Source organism: Haliotis asinina, chromosome 16 (assembly GCF_037392515.1).
Source record: "Haliotis asinina isolate JCU_RB_2024 chromosome 16, JCU_Hal_asi_v2, whole genome shotgun sequence".
Lineage (NCBI taxonomy): Eukaryota > Metazoa > Mollusca > Gastropoda > Lepetellida > Haliotidae > Haliotis > Haliotis asinina.
In genome coordinates, this window is record NC_090295.1 from 38335049 (window position 1) to 38352644 (window position 17596).

Here is a 17596-nt window from a genome sequence, read left to right on the forward strand (position 1 = left end):
AGTGATATAACCACATCCTGACGTGAATGTCTCTAATCACCTCCTTATAATAATTGCGCTCTCTCCCTCACTCCCTCTCTCTCTCTTTCTCTCCACCACCCCTTACCACCACCCCCAGTTTGCAACCAGTTTGCTGTTTGTAATATTATGCAAGAGTTACGTCCCCTTCATAACGTGAATGGATTCCCTTTTCAGTATTTGATCTTTCACGCTGGACTCTCTGAGAGAGTAAATATAAACAGGTAGTCCCTTGTATTCATCATCAGGAGAAGATGGAGTACACTGGATAGCTAAAGGTTTTGTCTTGTGTGCATTTGTATGCAGAGTCATATGTTTCATTGGTAGAATACTGACACTGTATGTTTTCTTAGAGAAGCTGTTTAATTGTCCATTTTGCTTGAGTTGACCATTCTGTTTTATTTTCATTTGTGACCAATTAGTTGTGTATAGTGAGCTATGCTCAAATATTTAATTGCTTGGGATTATTTTTATCAAATTACCCAATCATTACAAACATTGTGATTGATTTGTCATATTATTGCATTTAACCCTCTTTAATATTTAGACAAGTCTTCTTGGACATTATTGAAGAGGGTTAGTGGAGACAAATGTGTTGTTCACCATGGATTGTTTTCACCAAAATTTGGAGGAAAACATAAGCCTTTGCGGCTGTGTTTGAGTTTTAGACTGTTAGTGCACAAAACATTGTCATTTCTCACAAGACAAAGTTACCGGTAGTTAATTTTTGCAAAATTAAGAATGTCAAGGTTTGTTATGACATTGTGTTTATTTGTTTCTCATGAAGATAGATTTGAAGATCAGTAATCCAACAATCTTAAAGGTCTTTAATGGTGAATTATATCAAGTACTTGTACACTCACAATAACTATATTAGCTGAATCGGAAGAGTCATAATAGTTGTTATATGTATATTCGTTTACACAAGCATTGTGAAGATTGTACACATTTTTTACTTCTTGTTGTATTATGATTCTCTTACAAATGGAAGTCATTCTGATAATTATAGTAATATCTCTTACCTTTATAGTAATATCTATACTATTTTAGTCAATGTTTTGTTTTGGTGTTGTCTTTTTATGTGATCTTGTTTTGTCTTGTTTGTAAAGAGGATGGGTAAGTAAGGACCCTTTTTAATCCACAATCCTGCAGAATCATGCTTGAGGCTGAAAATGTCATTCATTCCTATAACTGCCACTTGCCTCTTCAACAGTTGCAGACTTTGGACTTGTAATAACTTCCAGTACAGCTGGTGGCTTGGACAAGGAAAAGTGGCTGTTTGCAGGAAGGATTTTGTTTTTTGAATAAGCAAACTGTTTTAGTAAAGCTGATTATTCGAGGATGTGCAGATAAGGTTAATTCTACTGTGTACATTGTTGTAGCTTGTTGTCAAACATTTAGTGACACTTGGAACATGCTGAATGAAGTTTGAGATGAGTTATTTTGAACTCATGTGCCGATCACAATAAAACATTCAAGGCAATAGATGGAAGCAGGTAACAGACCTTCAAGCCCTCTGTGTATAATATACTTGATGGGTGCAATTCACAAGAAGTATGGTTGATTTTGGACTATGGTTCCAGAAACTGGAAGGAAACACATGAAGATCTGTCAGACCATAATGCAGTGATGGATAGTTAGCAGAATCGGATAATATATGTTCTATGGCCATATCCAGACATGCCAACCACTCCGGTTTTGGAGCAGTTACTCCGATTCTCAAACACAAAATCTACTTTCTGATTTGTCTGTAAAAAACTCCGATTTTGAGAAAATACAAATATGTTTATGAATTTACAATGTTTGAAAGAATTTCAGTAAATAGCCATTTGAATATGTTCACTTGAGTTAAGTATTTATCTGGTTAAGTATGCCCAGAAATTGCATATTTCCAGCAGACTAAATTTATTTTTGATTCAGGCTTGGCATCTTTGCCTTATCTGACTGTGTTAGAAGACTTGTTTCAAAAAACAGAATTGTTTAGTTATCTGATCTTGTTTTATTTAGAGATGAATTGTTTTAATAATAAATAATAGGTACATTAACGTGTTGACCACCACCACAGCTGATAATTGTAAAGTCGCAAACAAATACGTCTGGATAGCTTTACTTGTTCAATGTATTTTGTGTATATAGAGAGGACTTATTGTATTGGAGTGTAGAGTACTCGTTGATCTGGGTATGTCTTCTTGTGTTGTCTGGTGGGAAGGTACAGGAGTTACCTCGTCAAAAACTCCTTGGACATCCACTTCCCAAACACTACAGTACCTTCTCAGTGAGAGATGACTACAAGGGGATTTGTTGGACAATATGTTTGGAAAGTATACATGATAACTAGAATGATGACAGTGTGTAAAAACTTTCATTCAGTTCCACTGTAAATAACTGTATGATGCTCAAGGTATCAACCACTGGTTTGTTGGTCTGGATTTGATTAAATATTCACTCAAAGAGTTGCTATATTGCCTTGGTTTGATGAGACTGCAAAATGTTAAAGAGGTATTTTGTTAAGATGTTTACATGTCATGTTTTTAGTTCAAACTCAGTCTGAATATTTTTAAAAGAGTTTAAGTTTGGTAGTGTTACATCTGATTTGGGAAGACGGCATATAAAAATGTTTTCAAAGGTGTTAGTATTGTTTGCATGAAGATTTGACTTGGTTCTTTTCAACCCTACATGTTAAGGCCCCTAGACAAAATCTGAAGTATAGATGTAGGTAAAATGGGTAAGAAATTGTGATTTTAGAGGTTTGCAAGAAGCAAGAGTTGAACATGAAAATCAAGACCAGTTTTCTGTTGAAACACACACAGTGTAAACTGCAAGTCAGTGCCTCAATTTTTCCCAACATCAAAGTTGTAACAATCCGTACTTCTTAATCATTTGTATAAATCCTTTGCATTTAAGTGTAAGAACAGTTATATGGTGCTAGTTCTCCACATAATCATTTTGAGCAGTCATAACATTTAATATAAATATTTGATATTTCTATTGGATGACTAAGGGGCCTTATGATACCTCAACCTCTGTGTGTGTTCTACGTACAACATTGTGTTTCAACTTCCAGCGTGTAGCTCTACTTTTGCCCTTGAAAGCCCTGTAGGATTGACAGATTTTAGCTGTGTGTGTGATATGTATAGCCGATATGTACATGATTGTAAAGTATTTTCTTCAACAGAATCAATGAGAATATAGTATCAAACGATGGTGTTGGTGTCTTGTATTATTTATACTGTTGAAATGGGTTTTTTTTTTGTGTTCCAGTTCTCATTTAAAAGTGTCAATGGCCTGTATGAAGTGTCAACAGTCTGAGATGTCGTGAAACAATGAAGAACAAAGAATCATTGTCAAACTGTTATTGTTTTTCATTCTTCATTCAGCCCGATCCCAGTACCCAAGCCTACTAAAGCCCATAAGCCAGGTATTACCTGCTGCATAGTATTTCTTAAATATTTCAAAATCACAACTGTTTCCAATTGGCAATCAGAACTTGAGATCTCACAAACAGGAACAAGGCACAGGCATGAGATCCTCTTAATAATACAAATTTTTAGTTTCTTGCATCACTTTCATCTATTCTACTATTTTGAATAAAAAAGAACATCAGCTTCTTGTCCCCCGATGGATATATTCATAAAAACATGCAAAATCAATACATGATGCTACAAAGTGGCATTGGCAATAACTGGATGGTATTCCTTCGAATTCTAATTTAAGTAAAGGATGAAGCTTTTAACATGTTCAAAAAGCTTTCTTTTTGAATGCTTGCGTGAATGCTGCCGTAAGTAAGGGCTTCAGGATTGAACTAACAAACCATCTGTACAGATCATGGAAAAGAAAGAAAAAAACATACACAACATTTTATTTACAGAATACAATACTGATGACATGCTTAGTACTTACTATGAAAACCAGCTTCTCTTCAGAAAATCATGAAGTACTAATAATTTTGTTTCAAAACTTCAGCTGTTTGACACGAGTCATTTCTTTCAACATAAGTAACAAGAAATCTAATATCTTCATATCCAAACATTACAGTAAACAATATATACAAAACTCTAGACTCGAATAAAACATGATATATTTCAAAATTTGCTCAATGGAATGTTTAAAGATGTGCACTCAAAAACTGATGTAACTTAAGTTCCTTTCACAAGACAGCCAGATAGAGATGCCTGTCTGACTGTGCACAGTTCCATAGGAGGTCTGGTTCTTTGAGTTCCACATTAGTGTCAGAAAATTTGACATCACCCTCTTTAAATATCCTGGTTTGCCACAGAAGCGAATGAAACAGACTCCTACTTATAACGTTCACATATCTTCATGAATTCAATGATGGAGCGTGAGATGTTGTCATCAGAAGAACCATCACTTGCCACGACTGCCTTGCGTCCAAACTCCTTCGCCTGAAACGGGGGTTACACAAGTTGAAAGGAAGAAATCTTTACAAGAAATTACAGTTCTAAGATTGGCTCTCTGGCCAAAGCTTCCAACTGATCAGGCTCTAAGCTAGTGTGATTATGGGTAGTATCCACAAATTTTACAAACAAACAATTTCTGTTTATATGAACTTGATCTAACATGGGTATGAATAATCGTATTCAGTAAATGCTTTGAGTTTCTCACTTATGAAACGAGCAATCATGTGTCATCCAGATATATATCAGCAAAGTTTCTCACTGAGAAGATACTGTAGTTTCCATTAGGCCAGATGGACAAGTAATAAGGACAAGACTGTCTTGAGCCACTGTATAAGAGTTCAACCATCATAGTTCCACGAAAGCTGTGTGAAACAGGGCTCTGTATACTGTGTGAACCTGTCTGTGTACTCACCCTCTTGATGTCCTGGAAGACAAAGTATAGCATGGCTAGGGCATGGCACACGGTGGCCAGATCCTCAGCAGCACGGTTCGGCTGGTGTTCCCTCATGTCGTACATGGCGTTGAGGACCTGGATGGCTTCAGCCTCTTGGGCCTCGTCTGTGTCACGGCAGAAACACAATGGGAGTGAAACAGGAATATAGATGAAATGTATCACCATGTCATAGGGGTATTACAGTTATCAGTATAACAGGAATATAAAGGTGATATATCAGCATTACTGGAGTATATCAGGGATGCATGAGACAGTGAATTTTTACACCACTTTTAATAATATCACAGCAAACTTCTGGAGGGGATCCTAGAAATGGGGTTCACACATTGTACGCATGTGGGAAATCAAACATGGATCTTCAGTGTGATGATGGAATGCTTGACCACTAGGCTACCCCACCATCCATAACAGGGATGAAACAGGAACGTAACAGTGATATGTCATGGATACTAGAGTATAATGAAATAAACAGCATATACATATCCGAGTTACAAGAACATAACTGGAATGACACAGGATGGTAAGACGGATACAGTCAAGTCTTGTTAATCTGATCTCCATTTATCCAACAACTGGCTTTATTCAACACTTGTTAACATAATTTAGTCTCAATTATTTAGTCCAACATCCTCGCTAATCTGACAATTTGCTTTACGACAGGAAATGATGGATTAACAAGACTTGACTGTATTAGGGTTACAAGCGTATAAAAGAGTAATAAATAAAGTATAGAAGGGATCAAGTCAGACAGTTACAGGGAAAAGAGAGGGTATAAAACAAACATGGACAAGGACAGGAGAGGATACACTGGTAATACTATAGGAAGAAAACTGGTGTGTACACAACATAGATATGTTTGTAACAACTGGTATAACATGAACACCACAAGGATGCAACAAGAAAACATGAAAAATTTCATAATTCTGTTTACAATATGTCCACTAACCTAGTGGTTCCTCCTCTTCTTCCCGAGTCTCCACGGCCCCAGGTCCAACACCTTTGGGGATCTCTGGGGTTCGGGTGCGTGACATGACAATGCGGTTCAGGTGATGATGCCAAATGTTTGTCACCTGGATCGACAGAAACATGTACACTCGTAAATGACATCCTCCTGGACTTGTTACACTCAAACTACTTTTCTTGTGGATACATCAATACACCATCAGGTGGAAGCTTGGAAAATAGGACTGGAATTCTTCAGTGTCATGTCTCTATTCCATCACATCATTCAAAGCCTTCTTACACACCCGTGGATGAGAAATCCATGTGAGATAACTGGTATCACACATATGTGTGAAATCGATTTCTAATCCCATGATTGTCTACTCCACGGTGATGACCTAAGGTTGAGTTATGACGGACTACTTTCCTGATAAAAATTCATTGATAAGTTTCTCGTGCTTCAACCAAATGCAGACCTGTTACTCCTGTCCAATACTTGAAAAATCTGTATGGCAGTTGCCTACCTTAATTGTGTGATTGCATTGTAAAAATGTGCCAGTATTTATGAAATAAACCAAACTTTATTTTTCAGATGGTAACATGTATGATAATCTATTTTGTTTTCCTTTGTCGTCTGCTGCCGTAGTTACTGCAGATTATGCAGTCACGACTTCAAAATGGCTTCAACAATGAGTAATATCTGTGTAAACGATTATGTGAAGATCGATGGTAAAGACAAAGGGCGTGTTGTCTCCATTATGGCTCCCCATGGAACATACAAAATACATCAATACACCATCAGGTGGAAGCTTGGAAAATAGGACTGGCATTCTTCAGTGTCACATCTCTATTCCAACAAATCATACAATGCCAAAAGTTGCTAAGCCAAAAGACACTGCATTTATGACAGAAGACAGCAGTTACATCACACAGCAAAGCCTCAACAAGATAACTGGAATAGTGGAACAATACAGAACTGATTTCATCCCCTCTGACAGTTATATTAAAGACATAATTTAAGAAAGTTAGAAGGAAAACCAAGAAAACACAAAAATACTGCCATGTTGATCTAATCATGACCTACCTGCCTGTAAAGTGTGTCAGCGATGTCCATCTTCCCCTGACGGAAAAACACATTGGCCATGTGGAAATAGCCTCCAGATGTCCGAATGTCCTCAGTTCCAAATTCTTCTGAGGCATGATAAATCTGACAGTGGAAAATACATCATTCTCAATAAAATTCCTCACAGTTTTAGATTATCAACAGTTGAAAGGTTTGTTTTAAGAACTGTACGTCTCTCGTCTGCCAAAGTAAGGAACCCCTGGAAACCTCAGATTACCTCTGATCACTCGGCAACCAATGTCTCACAACCTTCCAAACAATATTGGGTTTGACATTTAGCTGACAAGATGTTTCGGACTATATTCATCATTATGTTTTAGAGACAGGCTGCAAACGCAGGCATCTAGCAGCCAGTCTGCAACAACATCACAGTACCTTTTAGCAGGTTTCTACTGAACAACATTTAACTGTGAAGTAAATTCCCATTCATCTGTTCCTCTGAAATCATATACATGTATTTCTATCAAGTAGGACTGACAAATCATGAAGTCCTAATTTTAGCACCATTTCACCCTGTCCACACGGAGAAATCATGAAGTCTGCATGATTCTCGATTAAGGAGTCCTTGTAAACTGATATCATGCCAACAGAATCTACATCTTTCGGGTACTCACATCATCGGCCAACTGCCTCAAAGCAGCACCGTACTCTCCCTTGGCAGCGTATAACAGTCCCAGGTTCCTGTACAGTTTGGATTTGATGGCATTGGAACACTCTGGCGTCTTCAGCACCGTCCACTGGGCCTGCGCCAGATACTCTTCAGCCTGTGCTAGTCTACCCAAGCCTGTTAACCAAATAACATGGCTATGTCAAAACACTTGGATATGGTTTGATAGCATATCATGACAAAACATTTGGTTATCACAGGATAGCTGGTTATATGATACCTGGTTATCACCAGCTATCTGGTAATATAACACCTGAGTGTCATTTGATAAGTGATATTATGAAAACTGGCTATCACAAGACCTTTGGTTTTATGAAACTTCATTCATAATTACTCATCTCTCCATGACCTACAAGAAAATGGTGGAACCATTGAACTTTGAAACTTCGCTAAACTATAGCTAAACTAGTGCAATTTAAACATAAACTTTGAGCTAATGGATGACCAACTTTCAAAACATATTTGGAATGACAGTATTGCTGTTTTGCCCATGGGATGTAGGATATTCTAAGAGCCATGACTGGAAATTCAGAGTTATCTTCCCTTGATAATAGTACCAGACTATTTTCATTTCCTTGCTCAATTGCACTTACACAGGACCCAGTCATAAACATGGCCACAAAAGGGCTACAAGAGGGCTGTGACAATCTTAGCAGTAAGAGAACTTCGAAAATCTAGGACGATTGTAATTCCCATTGGTACATTATAATGAGAAAATGTACCTATACTTGCTTCTCCCAGGATGAGGTAGGATGGTACCAGCTCTATACTGGACAAGCCATGAACGTCGATGGAAAACCTCAGTGACTGCATCGCTGCTGGTACTGCCTGCTCATGTTTTCCCTCAAACAACAACTTCTGACCTGTCGTCCGTGTCAGGTCGATCATGTGTCGCTGTCAAGGACATGTGCAGATTTATAGTCCAGTCAAAATGTGCCAAAAGTCAAGAAAAATAAAAACTGGTACAGAAATGATTTGAGTGTTTATAACATATTTAAGTTAAGTAATGACTAATGAGTATCGCCAAAGTCCTCGTTGAAATACGATGCAAAGTTTTATTTTGGGGGGTAAAAAGTTGAAAACTTGACATTTTTAAGGAAACGTTTAAAGTCTCTTTCTGAGACACAAATTTACCTTTTTATGTATATTTTCAAGAGAACACAGAATACATGGGTAAAGAAAGGTAAAAAAAATTTATGCTAACTCCTGTTATGGGGTAAAAAAATTGAAAAGTTGAAATTTTCAGAGAATAATTTTTAAAATCTCAAATTTATTGAGACACAAATGTACTTTTATGTATACATTTTCAAAGAAGACAGAAGGAACTAGTAATACATGGACTGGAACAAAACCATAGATAAGAGGCTTCTAGAGCATATGTTTTCTGTTTTCAAGGTTAAAATAAACAAAACTTCAGGAATTTTGCAGTTTAATTCCTCGACCCACTATCAATAAGAAGAAGCTGTTCTTTGTCGATCTTTTGAGTGTATGTGCATGTGTGTAGTGTGTATACAGCTTGTATGTGTCCAAAGGTAAGTCTCTAATAATTAATATTGCAATCCATATCTCAAAAATTAACATATATTCATTCATAACTCTGAACAGAAAGAGCCATTAAGCTATGACCAAGGGTCCTGTGCTATTTAATTTTTATGATTTTAGAATGTATATTTATAGTTTCCTTGGCAATAACTTTGACCAAGGTAGTATACTTGCTGTCTCCAAAGCCAATAAGAGTTTAATTAAGAAACATTAAGTGGTGCCTTTGCTCTCTGTGAATTTGTCCGTGATACTAGTTACCGAAAGAAGAGTATATTGCTGAAGACTGAACTCAGATCCACAAATTTTTGCTGTAACCCATGGAACCGACTGAAATACATGGGCCCATATCATGCATGACCGAACTTCCATGTCAACATGTGGGTGACAAATTCTCACAGTAAATCCATTTCAAGTGTCCTATGTAAGATACTATCTGTCAAATACGGCCAGCTCACGCTTCCACGTGACTATGAATCTGTGCAGATCACTTGACGCTTGCTAACCTTACATACATGTATCATTATATGTGGTTTGTTGACCTGAGTACCAGTATTGTACTTCTCTGTCGGACCCACACACGTAAGCAGAGCAAATACAGTTTTCAGTCTAGGATTCAGGTTGACCATAGGCATGAAGATGACATAACTCAATACTGAGAATGATACAGTCTAGTGATTCATTGTATATTCTACATAAATTGTTCATTCTAACATATCAAGCAGTTAGATTCAGTGAAGTCTCGACGACTTGCGTTTTTAAAGAACATTTGAACTCATCCTTTTTTAGCACAACACCACCTCGACAACCTTGGCAAACAGTCACCTAATTGGCAGAAACATCATTGGGTATATGTGTTGATCTATGTTCTCAGATTGATCTACATTATCTGTTGTAAACTGTATGAACAGACCCTGTGTACACCCAATATTTAGACCTAAAGTGTGCTTCTCACTATATATTAGGTCATCTCTTGTTTTCCCAGAATAACCGCATTTGAGGTTTTTGGTTAGGGGGACAGGTTTTACTTTTCGCTAGAAAGACCACTTCCCAGGTTTTACTTTTCCCAACTTTATATGAACATCAACATTCAAATGATACATGAGTGTTTGAAATCAATTGAAAACTATCATTCAAGCTCAAACTCACAACACAAATATTTTCCTATTTACCGTAATGGGATTTGAAACACAAATATCAGACCTGTAGGCAAACGCTCTACCACACGGCCACGGGGCCGACGAAGGTGATGGGGTTAAATTATCTACTTATAGTTACTGTCATTAAATTGATTTTACACGAGTTTCAGTTATCGCTATGTAATTTCATTAAATGATCATCTACATTGAAATTACCCATCACTGACAGTATATATATTAGAAAAAACAAGTCTCCGAGGTTCTGGCAGACAATGTAAAACCATCAGGGTTCGGGAAATCCCTCCCCCTCCGGTTTTCTCCTATACTTCAGAAGCATTGCACTTAGCTCCTACTTCTGTAAACAACTGAACACAATAGTAATGAACATATCAGGTAGCTTGGACTATGTGATGGTGATCCTGAACACCAAAGGCTCTTCACTGAGGTGACAGAGATAATCTTGGCCTCCAGTATGTATATTTGAATTAATTTTGAGTACCATGCTTGCTGAGAGTGCTATTCCAAACAAACTGTAACAGTAACAGAAGATATTCTGAGCAAAGGAAGTCCATCAGTTTGATGGGTTGCGTTCGGGCTAACTTGAATATTTGAGATGTGATTGGATGATGTGATTTGGTTCAACGGTACTTGTAATAGTTTTTCACTAACTGGTACAATGAACTTTACATGATTTCATGATAATTATTCCTAACAACATGTAATACCATGGGATATATAGTCATCTGTAGGTAAGTCAGAAGTCTTTTCATTTCCAAACTTTAAACACTATTCATAAACAAGCATGCACCACCTTCTGTTATAGAATTTGAAATACATAAAGTATTCATCCTCATGTAATTTCAATTTAAAAAGTACCAAAAGAGTATTACCGACATTGCTTCTGATAGGGGCATTGTGTTTCTGTTATTACCGCTAAACTACCAATATCACTGCAATTGTTTCAGGAGTGGGCTGCGTTTGTTTACATTTGAAATGCAATTCCTTCAAATTTGCCATAATTCCTTCAATTACTTAGGGGGCCTGGGATTGGATGGTCAGGCTCGTCTACTTCATTCACATCCCAATTTCCTACACCCATGCTCATGCTGTTGATCACTGGATTGTTTTGACTCAGTTACTTACAGACCACTGCCATATAGTTGGAATATGGCTGAGAGCAGGATACAAGTTAATGATTTTTCCATTCATAAGGAAAGGATTGGTATGATTTCATTACAAATGTATGTGCTATATGTCCAGGTATTTTTTAATCAACTTGTATTTTATCAAGTAGATTTTCAGATTTCACTTTAATATTCAGGCATATGTTTTATCCAGTTTCTATTAAATCTTGATACAGAATGTCCCATTAATTACCTTCGTATGTAGTTTTATACATGCCCACAGTACATATAGCTCTGATGGACTATGGGAGCTGAATCACCTGAGTCTTCATTGTCATCTATTTTGATTGCAGCCTTTAGCTGTCTTTTCAATCCTTTATCTAACTATCAGGCTAACTATAGCCTCTTCAAGTTAGATTTTAATAATAGATAAAATCTTTTCTTTATATTCTGATACTTCAATTAAAGGGGAGTTAACTCTCATTTTCTCGTTTTCAGTATGCTAGTGTGTCCAAAATCCCAGTTCAAACCTCCTGTGATATTTTTATTTCGATATTTTCTGCCATTTTCTTGACTTAGTTTGAGAGAGAAAAAAATAATTACAAAAATACCACTTTTCATAGTTTTTGTTCACCAAGAGTCACTTAACATCAACATCCAAGGAAGGACTTTTTATAATTGTTTACAGAACAACTGTAAATGATATAAACACAAAACCATTTCTGTATCATTTTTTTTTGGACGTTCACTAATTTTACTGGACTATTAGTACCATTGATATTACTAACCAAACAAATGCAAAATAGTCAAAATAGTCAAAATATATAATTAAATTTTTCTTGTTTGTTTATTCTGCTCACCTTTTTGACAGATAATTCCTTCTCCCTCTTTTGTCGCTCTTCATCTGATGGGAGGAAGGGAGCACTGACACGAAGTGGGATAAGACTATCACAGATCTTCTCATGGATCCCGAGCCAGTCCGCCTTCTGATGCTCTGCCCCACTGGAATATACCAAATCCTGCTATATATTACATGACGAAGGATCATCTCACACTAAGTTATCATCTGTATTACTCTCCCTTGGAAGTTACTACAGTGTACTATTTTCACAACAATATTACACTAGCGTAATACCGCTAGTCTTATGACATCATCATCATTCACAGTTACGACGTGACAATGCTAATGCCACTGTCACATCGGTACTAGACCTCGCTTGACTCATAGAAAGCCGAGAGTCCTCACACTGTAGGCAGTTTCTGGCCACAGTTTCTGGCCACAGTTTCTGGCCACAGTTTCTGGCCGCAGATTCTGGCCGCAGATTCTGTTAATTTGTGTTGGAGAGTAATAACCAGAATATGAAACTCACTTCCATGAAATACCATTTTTATTAAACTCGTGAAAGATTTAACATCAAATACGCTTTCCCTCTTTTGATACCAACTCATTAACTCGTTTGATAAAATGGTAATATATGGTAAAAATGATATTACACGGAAGTGCCATTTAGCATCAACTATGTCATGTTCATGTCATTTCTCAAATCATATTATATCACCTGCTGATAAATTTATGATACATAAATAGGGCTGCACAAAATTTACAAGGCAATGAATAGAAATACTGCATACGGAATACAATAACAAAAAAGCAGATAATTAATGTATTTTTCAACACATTCAGTGAAACAAGAACTATAAACTTCACAGGGATGTTTTGACTATGTTGACAAGGTTAATATATAATGGCAGTTAACATTACTGTCAAATCATTGGATATATTTCATTCTGAAAGCCTTGCTTTGATGAATAACACCCACATGAAAGTAATAACACTCCTTTAAAAAAATTCATAACTGATTCACATGATCATGAATAATATACTGAATTACTGAAGTGACATGGTTTAATTTAACCATGTGAGTGAATCATCAGAAACATTACTGATATGAATCAGATGACATCTACACATATGGCATGACTGACCAAAATATACTAAAGAAACTTGCAACTTCAGTAATGCTTAATAGCAGTGACAATGTGGTATCAACAAGCCATCCTGACAGAGATTCTTGACTGGAATAGATCAAAGCAACCTATACATATTACATGAGGCTAATTGGTGTCCAGGTTCAATGACCAGTCATTGTAACAAAGTAGTGGGGACTGTCTTCATGATTTTAATCACTAGCATGTCTAGTCAAGGCACAATTACATGTATGTGACCATCACATTATTTGAATATCATCGGAATGGTTTCAGACATTATATGACAGTATTTATGATGTGTAATGATTTATTTTGCATAATTCAGTGTAAGCAATGGATGATTACTTGTATATTAGATAAAGTTCTGTGATCTTTTACAGTTGTTTGAATCATTAGTGAGAAAACAGCAATTCTTCCTGAAGCATCTAAAGCAAATATTATACACATATATTGTGCAGTAATTCACGTTGATATTTCCTTGTATATTGCATCATACCATTTTGCACATATGGAGTTCATAACTAACCCAGACAACATAGTTACTATCTGAAATGCCCAAACTATTGCATTCATACATAACTGAATATAAAGTTTGTTAACCAGTTATAGTTGTTCACTGCCTGTGATAAAGGACTGGAGTGAATATTCTCCAAGAATTATCATGTTTCATGCAAATACCCCAGTACATTCGACATAATCTTCAATAACGCCCAACACATCATGTTTCGTAAATAGGGAATATTTATACCGTAGTGTTTTTCATATCTGGATAGTTAGTCTACCACTGACACCTGCTGAGCACCTGTCAAAATTATATCTTATGAAAAAAATCCTGAACAGCTATTTACAATCACCAACATTCGACACGAATATCGTGGAATCATTCGTTATATGGCATCATGATATCGGTCACATGCACATGTTGACAAACAGTGGCAACAAAGAAACGTGGAGGTGCAGAAACTGGAGAAAACTTATGTCTTACCAGTAATAGGTCACTCTGCAGTGCCTGCATTGTATAAAGGCTGGCTTTTGACACAGTTCACAAAGTAATTTTAGCCCCTTGGGGTTTGATAGAGGATTGAGTGTCATATTTTCTAAAATGTTGGGAATAACCACTATGTATTGACACTACTTCACCGTTTCTTGCTTTCATTCCGCCATTGTTGTTTATCTCGTTGCTATTGCTAATGCGCATGTGCGGAAATTGCCTATCAGAATCTCTCGGACAACTCCGTGACGTGACATGACGTGTTCTCGGATTTCGTTATGAGCAGGAGCTTAGTGGAACGCTTTAGTATATAAATATCTTAATTGTATTCGTTTTGCTTTCCCCTGGCACAGAAGGAACTTTGATTTTGAAAACAAATCGTGCTATACCATTATCATTTAAAGGCCTTTTAATCCTTGCCCTGTCCACTACTAGTGCTGCACGACCCAAGTATTGTCAACATGTGTTGATTTTGTGCACGTGTTTAGCTGGCATAATATATGTGCGCACAAATTCAGTTCTCAACCATCGCGTTTAATGTTAAAATAATAGACAGGGCCTGGCTGGAAATGAAAAGACTAAACTAAAAAAACTAAACTAAACTAACTAAACATGAACTATACCTAAGCATCCCGTCGGTCAAATCCAGGCACGCAGGTGACATGAAGTGATTTCATATATACATGTATTGCTTATTGCAGTCCGTTAATTTTCTTACACTATCGGGGCTGCCAATGAATAGCCTATCCTGGACCAGACAAGCGAAGGAAAACGAATACAACTGTTCAATGGTGAACCGCTGATGCCACTGTCAATACAATTTACACTCAAGTTATGTCCCTTTCATTGCAACATTTTGTTGTGAAAGAAACGCGCTTTTAATTTTATTTTGTTTCAAAATGGTTTCCTGTATGCGAACGAGCAAGAAAACATCTTCAAATATATACTATAATTAGTTAACATTTATAAGGTATCGAATTAATTATACATAATCATACATGTTTACTGACCCGTGAAGGTCCCGGGGTAGAATAGGCCTTCAGCAACCCATGCTTGCCATAAAAGGCGACTCAGCTTGTCGTAAGAGGCGACTAACGGGATCGGGTGGTCAGGCTGGCTGACTTGGTTGACGCATGTCATCGGTTCCCAATTGCGCAGATCGATGCTCCTGTTGTTGATCACTGGATTGTCTGGTCCAGACTCGATTATTTACAGACCGCCGCCATATAGCTGTAATATTGCTGAGTGCGGCGTAAAACTAAACTCACTCACTCACTCACTCACTCACATGTTTACTAATACGTGATGTCAACACCGAATTTCTTCATTAGTGAAACTTTCAGGCTCGTCCATTTGTCAATTCTGCTGACTTTGTGCACATGTCACAGTCTTGTGCTAGTTAAATGTCAATAAATCAACCGTCAATGCATAGTATTTTATTATGCAGCGCTTTTGCATGCGAAGTAACTGCAGTGATAACTGGATACGATTGGCCTTGTTTAGCGTAAATTTTCTGTTCCCAAGTTTGATCGACAGTGACATATCCGTACGCTGACAGTGTGGATCTTTCTCATTCTAATGTGTTCAAATTACTAATTTTGCTTTCAAATTTAATTATAAGAACTGACTGTGTATATATATTTCGCCTTTGCTGGCGTTAGAATCTAAAAACCCGACGGGTTATAAGTAAACTTAGCGAATGGATAATATTGAACAAACCTGGGATATCATGCATGTCTATGATGTAATTTTCACGTGCAAATTCTGGACTGTCGACTGGGGTGTGGTCTTTACGGATTGTGAGATGGCGGATCGGATCGGGGTGGGTGTTGTGACATGAGAGGGAACCGAGTTGTTGAGGTTTCATAGCAACGAGGATGTACTCCACAGCACCGCCGGAGTTTCGTATCCAATGCCAACCAACTAACATAAGATAAATTATTTAGCACAAATACTCCTCTTTATGTATCCCGTCTTTGTTTACATGTATAACCCGTGAGTCTAGGGCCGTTACTAATACAATGTGTCATAATTTGCTTAGATGGCTGTTAGTCTATCTGGATTACCCACATCGAATGATGCTCATGCTTTCAGTCACTGGATTATCTGGTCCAAATATTCTGTTATCGTCAGAGCGCTGTCATATGCTGGAAAACCGCTGACTGAAGTATGAGAAGTAACACACAAATCAGGCCTTTCTGTCTGCCAGTCGACCGACAATATTAGATGAGCACAATATTCAAATGGTCAGAGAACCTCTAGCCTTTACTTTCCAACCGTTCATGAAAGACACGTGGGAGACTTTATCAGGACAGGAGTGCTCTTCCCAGTTTCCACAGTAATATGAACACTACCCTAAGCAGAGAATTTTCTGATCATTTACCTGGTTTTTGTAACACCAAGTTTAGTTCTTCCAATATCATGACTGATATTCTTTAAAACAAAGGAGCGCCCTCATACTTTTCCTTCTAACGACAAGGAACCTCTGACGTTAGAGAAAACAATTTCAAAATCGTTCGAAGTACATTTCAGACCTAGAAAGTTACGTATCAACGGAAAATACTCAAATTAACCTGTTTTTGCCTAAACAGATTTTAGAATATACACACAGAAATTACATGCAATGCACGAAGAGGCGTAACAGAAATGGTGACTGTCCGACGTTGGTGTTCATGCATGGCGTGTAGCTGCAGTATATTTCGTCACGGATCTGCATATACTGAGGGGCGGTGGGGTAGTCTAGTCATTATTGCATTCGCTAATCACGCCGAAAACTCTGTGTCGATTCCCCACATAGGCATTCTGGTGTTTCCCACCGTGATATTGCTGAAATAGTGCAAAAAAAGTGGTGTAAAACTAAAATCACTCACTCACCCATGCACATACTGACAGAACCCGCGAAGATCCGGATTAGAATTGATCGTCAGTTGTGCTATTCCTCGTTGTTTTGAATGGTTCACTGCAAAGGTGGTTCTACTTTTAAAACGGTCAGTTTTTTGCAGTCCCAGAAAAGTGAGAGTAGGATTTCTGAGAAAGGTGTCTACTATTCCATTAGGAAAGATTCACCGTGATTTGAAAAAAAAAATTGTTAGTCACAGAAATCATTATTCTTATAAACCTTTACTATATCTTAGAACAAGTAATCACAAACTACCAATAGACAAAATGATCGCTGGTCGAACATGCCTCGTG

The 17596-nt window shown here is 37.3% G+C and overlaps 1 protein-coding gene across 1 annotated transcript; it reads right to left on the bottom strand.

Moving 5' to 3' along the window:
- Positions 1-3623: 3623 nt before the first annotated feature.
- On the bottom strand, positions 3624-14611 carry LOC137268173 (zinc finger MYND domain-containing protein 12-like). Its single transcript, XM_067802706.1, has 8 exons — positions 14399-14611; positions 12285-12426; positions 8345-8516; positions 7570-7739; positions 6917-7039; positions 5837-5960; positions 4849-4994; positions 3624-4421 (listed from the first exon to the last, which is right to left on the bottom strand). The coding sequence occupies exons 1-8, from the start codon at positions 14503-14505 to the stop codon at positions 4314-4316; spliced, it is 1092 nt and encodes a 363-aa protein (XP_067658807.1). The 5' UTR covers positions 14506-14611; the 3' UTR covers positions 3624-4313.
- Positions 14612-17596: the final 2985 nt, after the last annotated feature.

What these genes read in the sequence shown, in the direction of transcription:
- LOC137268173 (XM_067802706.1), bottom strand. Translation starts at nt 14,505, where the DNA reads ATGACACTCAATCCTCTATCAAACCCCAAGGGGCTAAAATTACTTTGT. An exon ending in CCTGGGAGAAGCAAGTATAG is followed by an intron (nt 7,740 to 8,344) that starts GTACATTTTCTC and finishes TTTGGTTAACAG; the next exon opens with GCTTGGGTAGACTAGCACAG. An exon ending in TCTTCCAGGACATCAAGAGG is followed by an intron (nt 4,422 to 4,848) that starts GTGAGTACACAG and finishes CCCCCGTTTCAG; the next exon opens with GCGAAGGAGTTTGGACGCAA.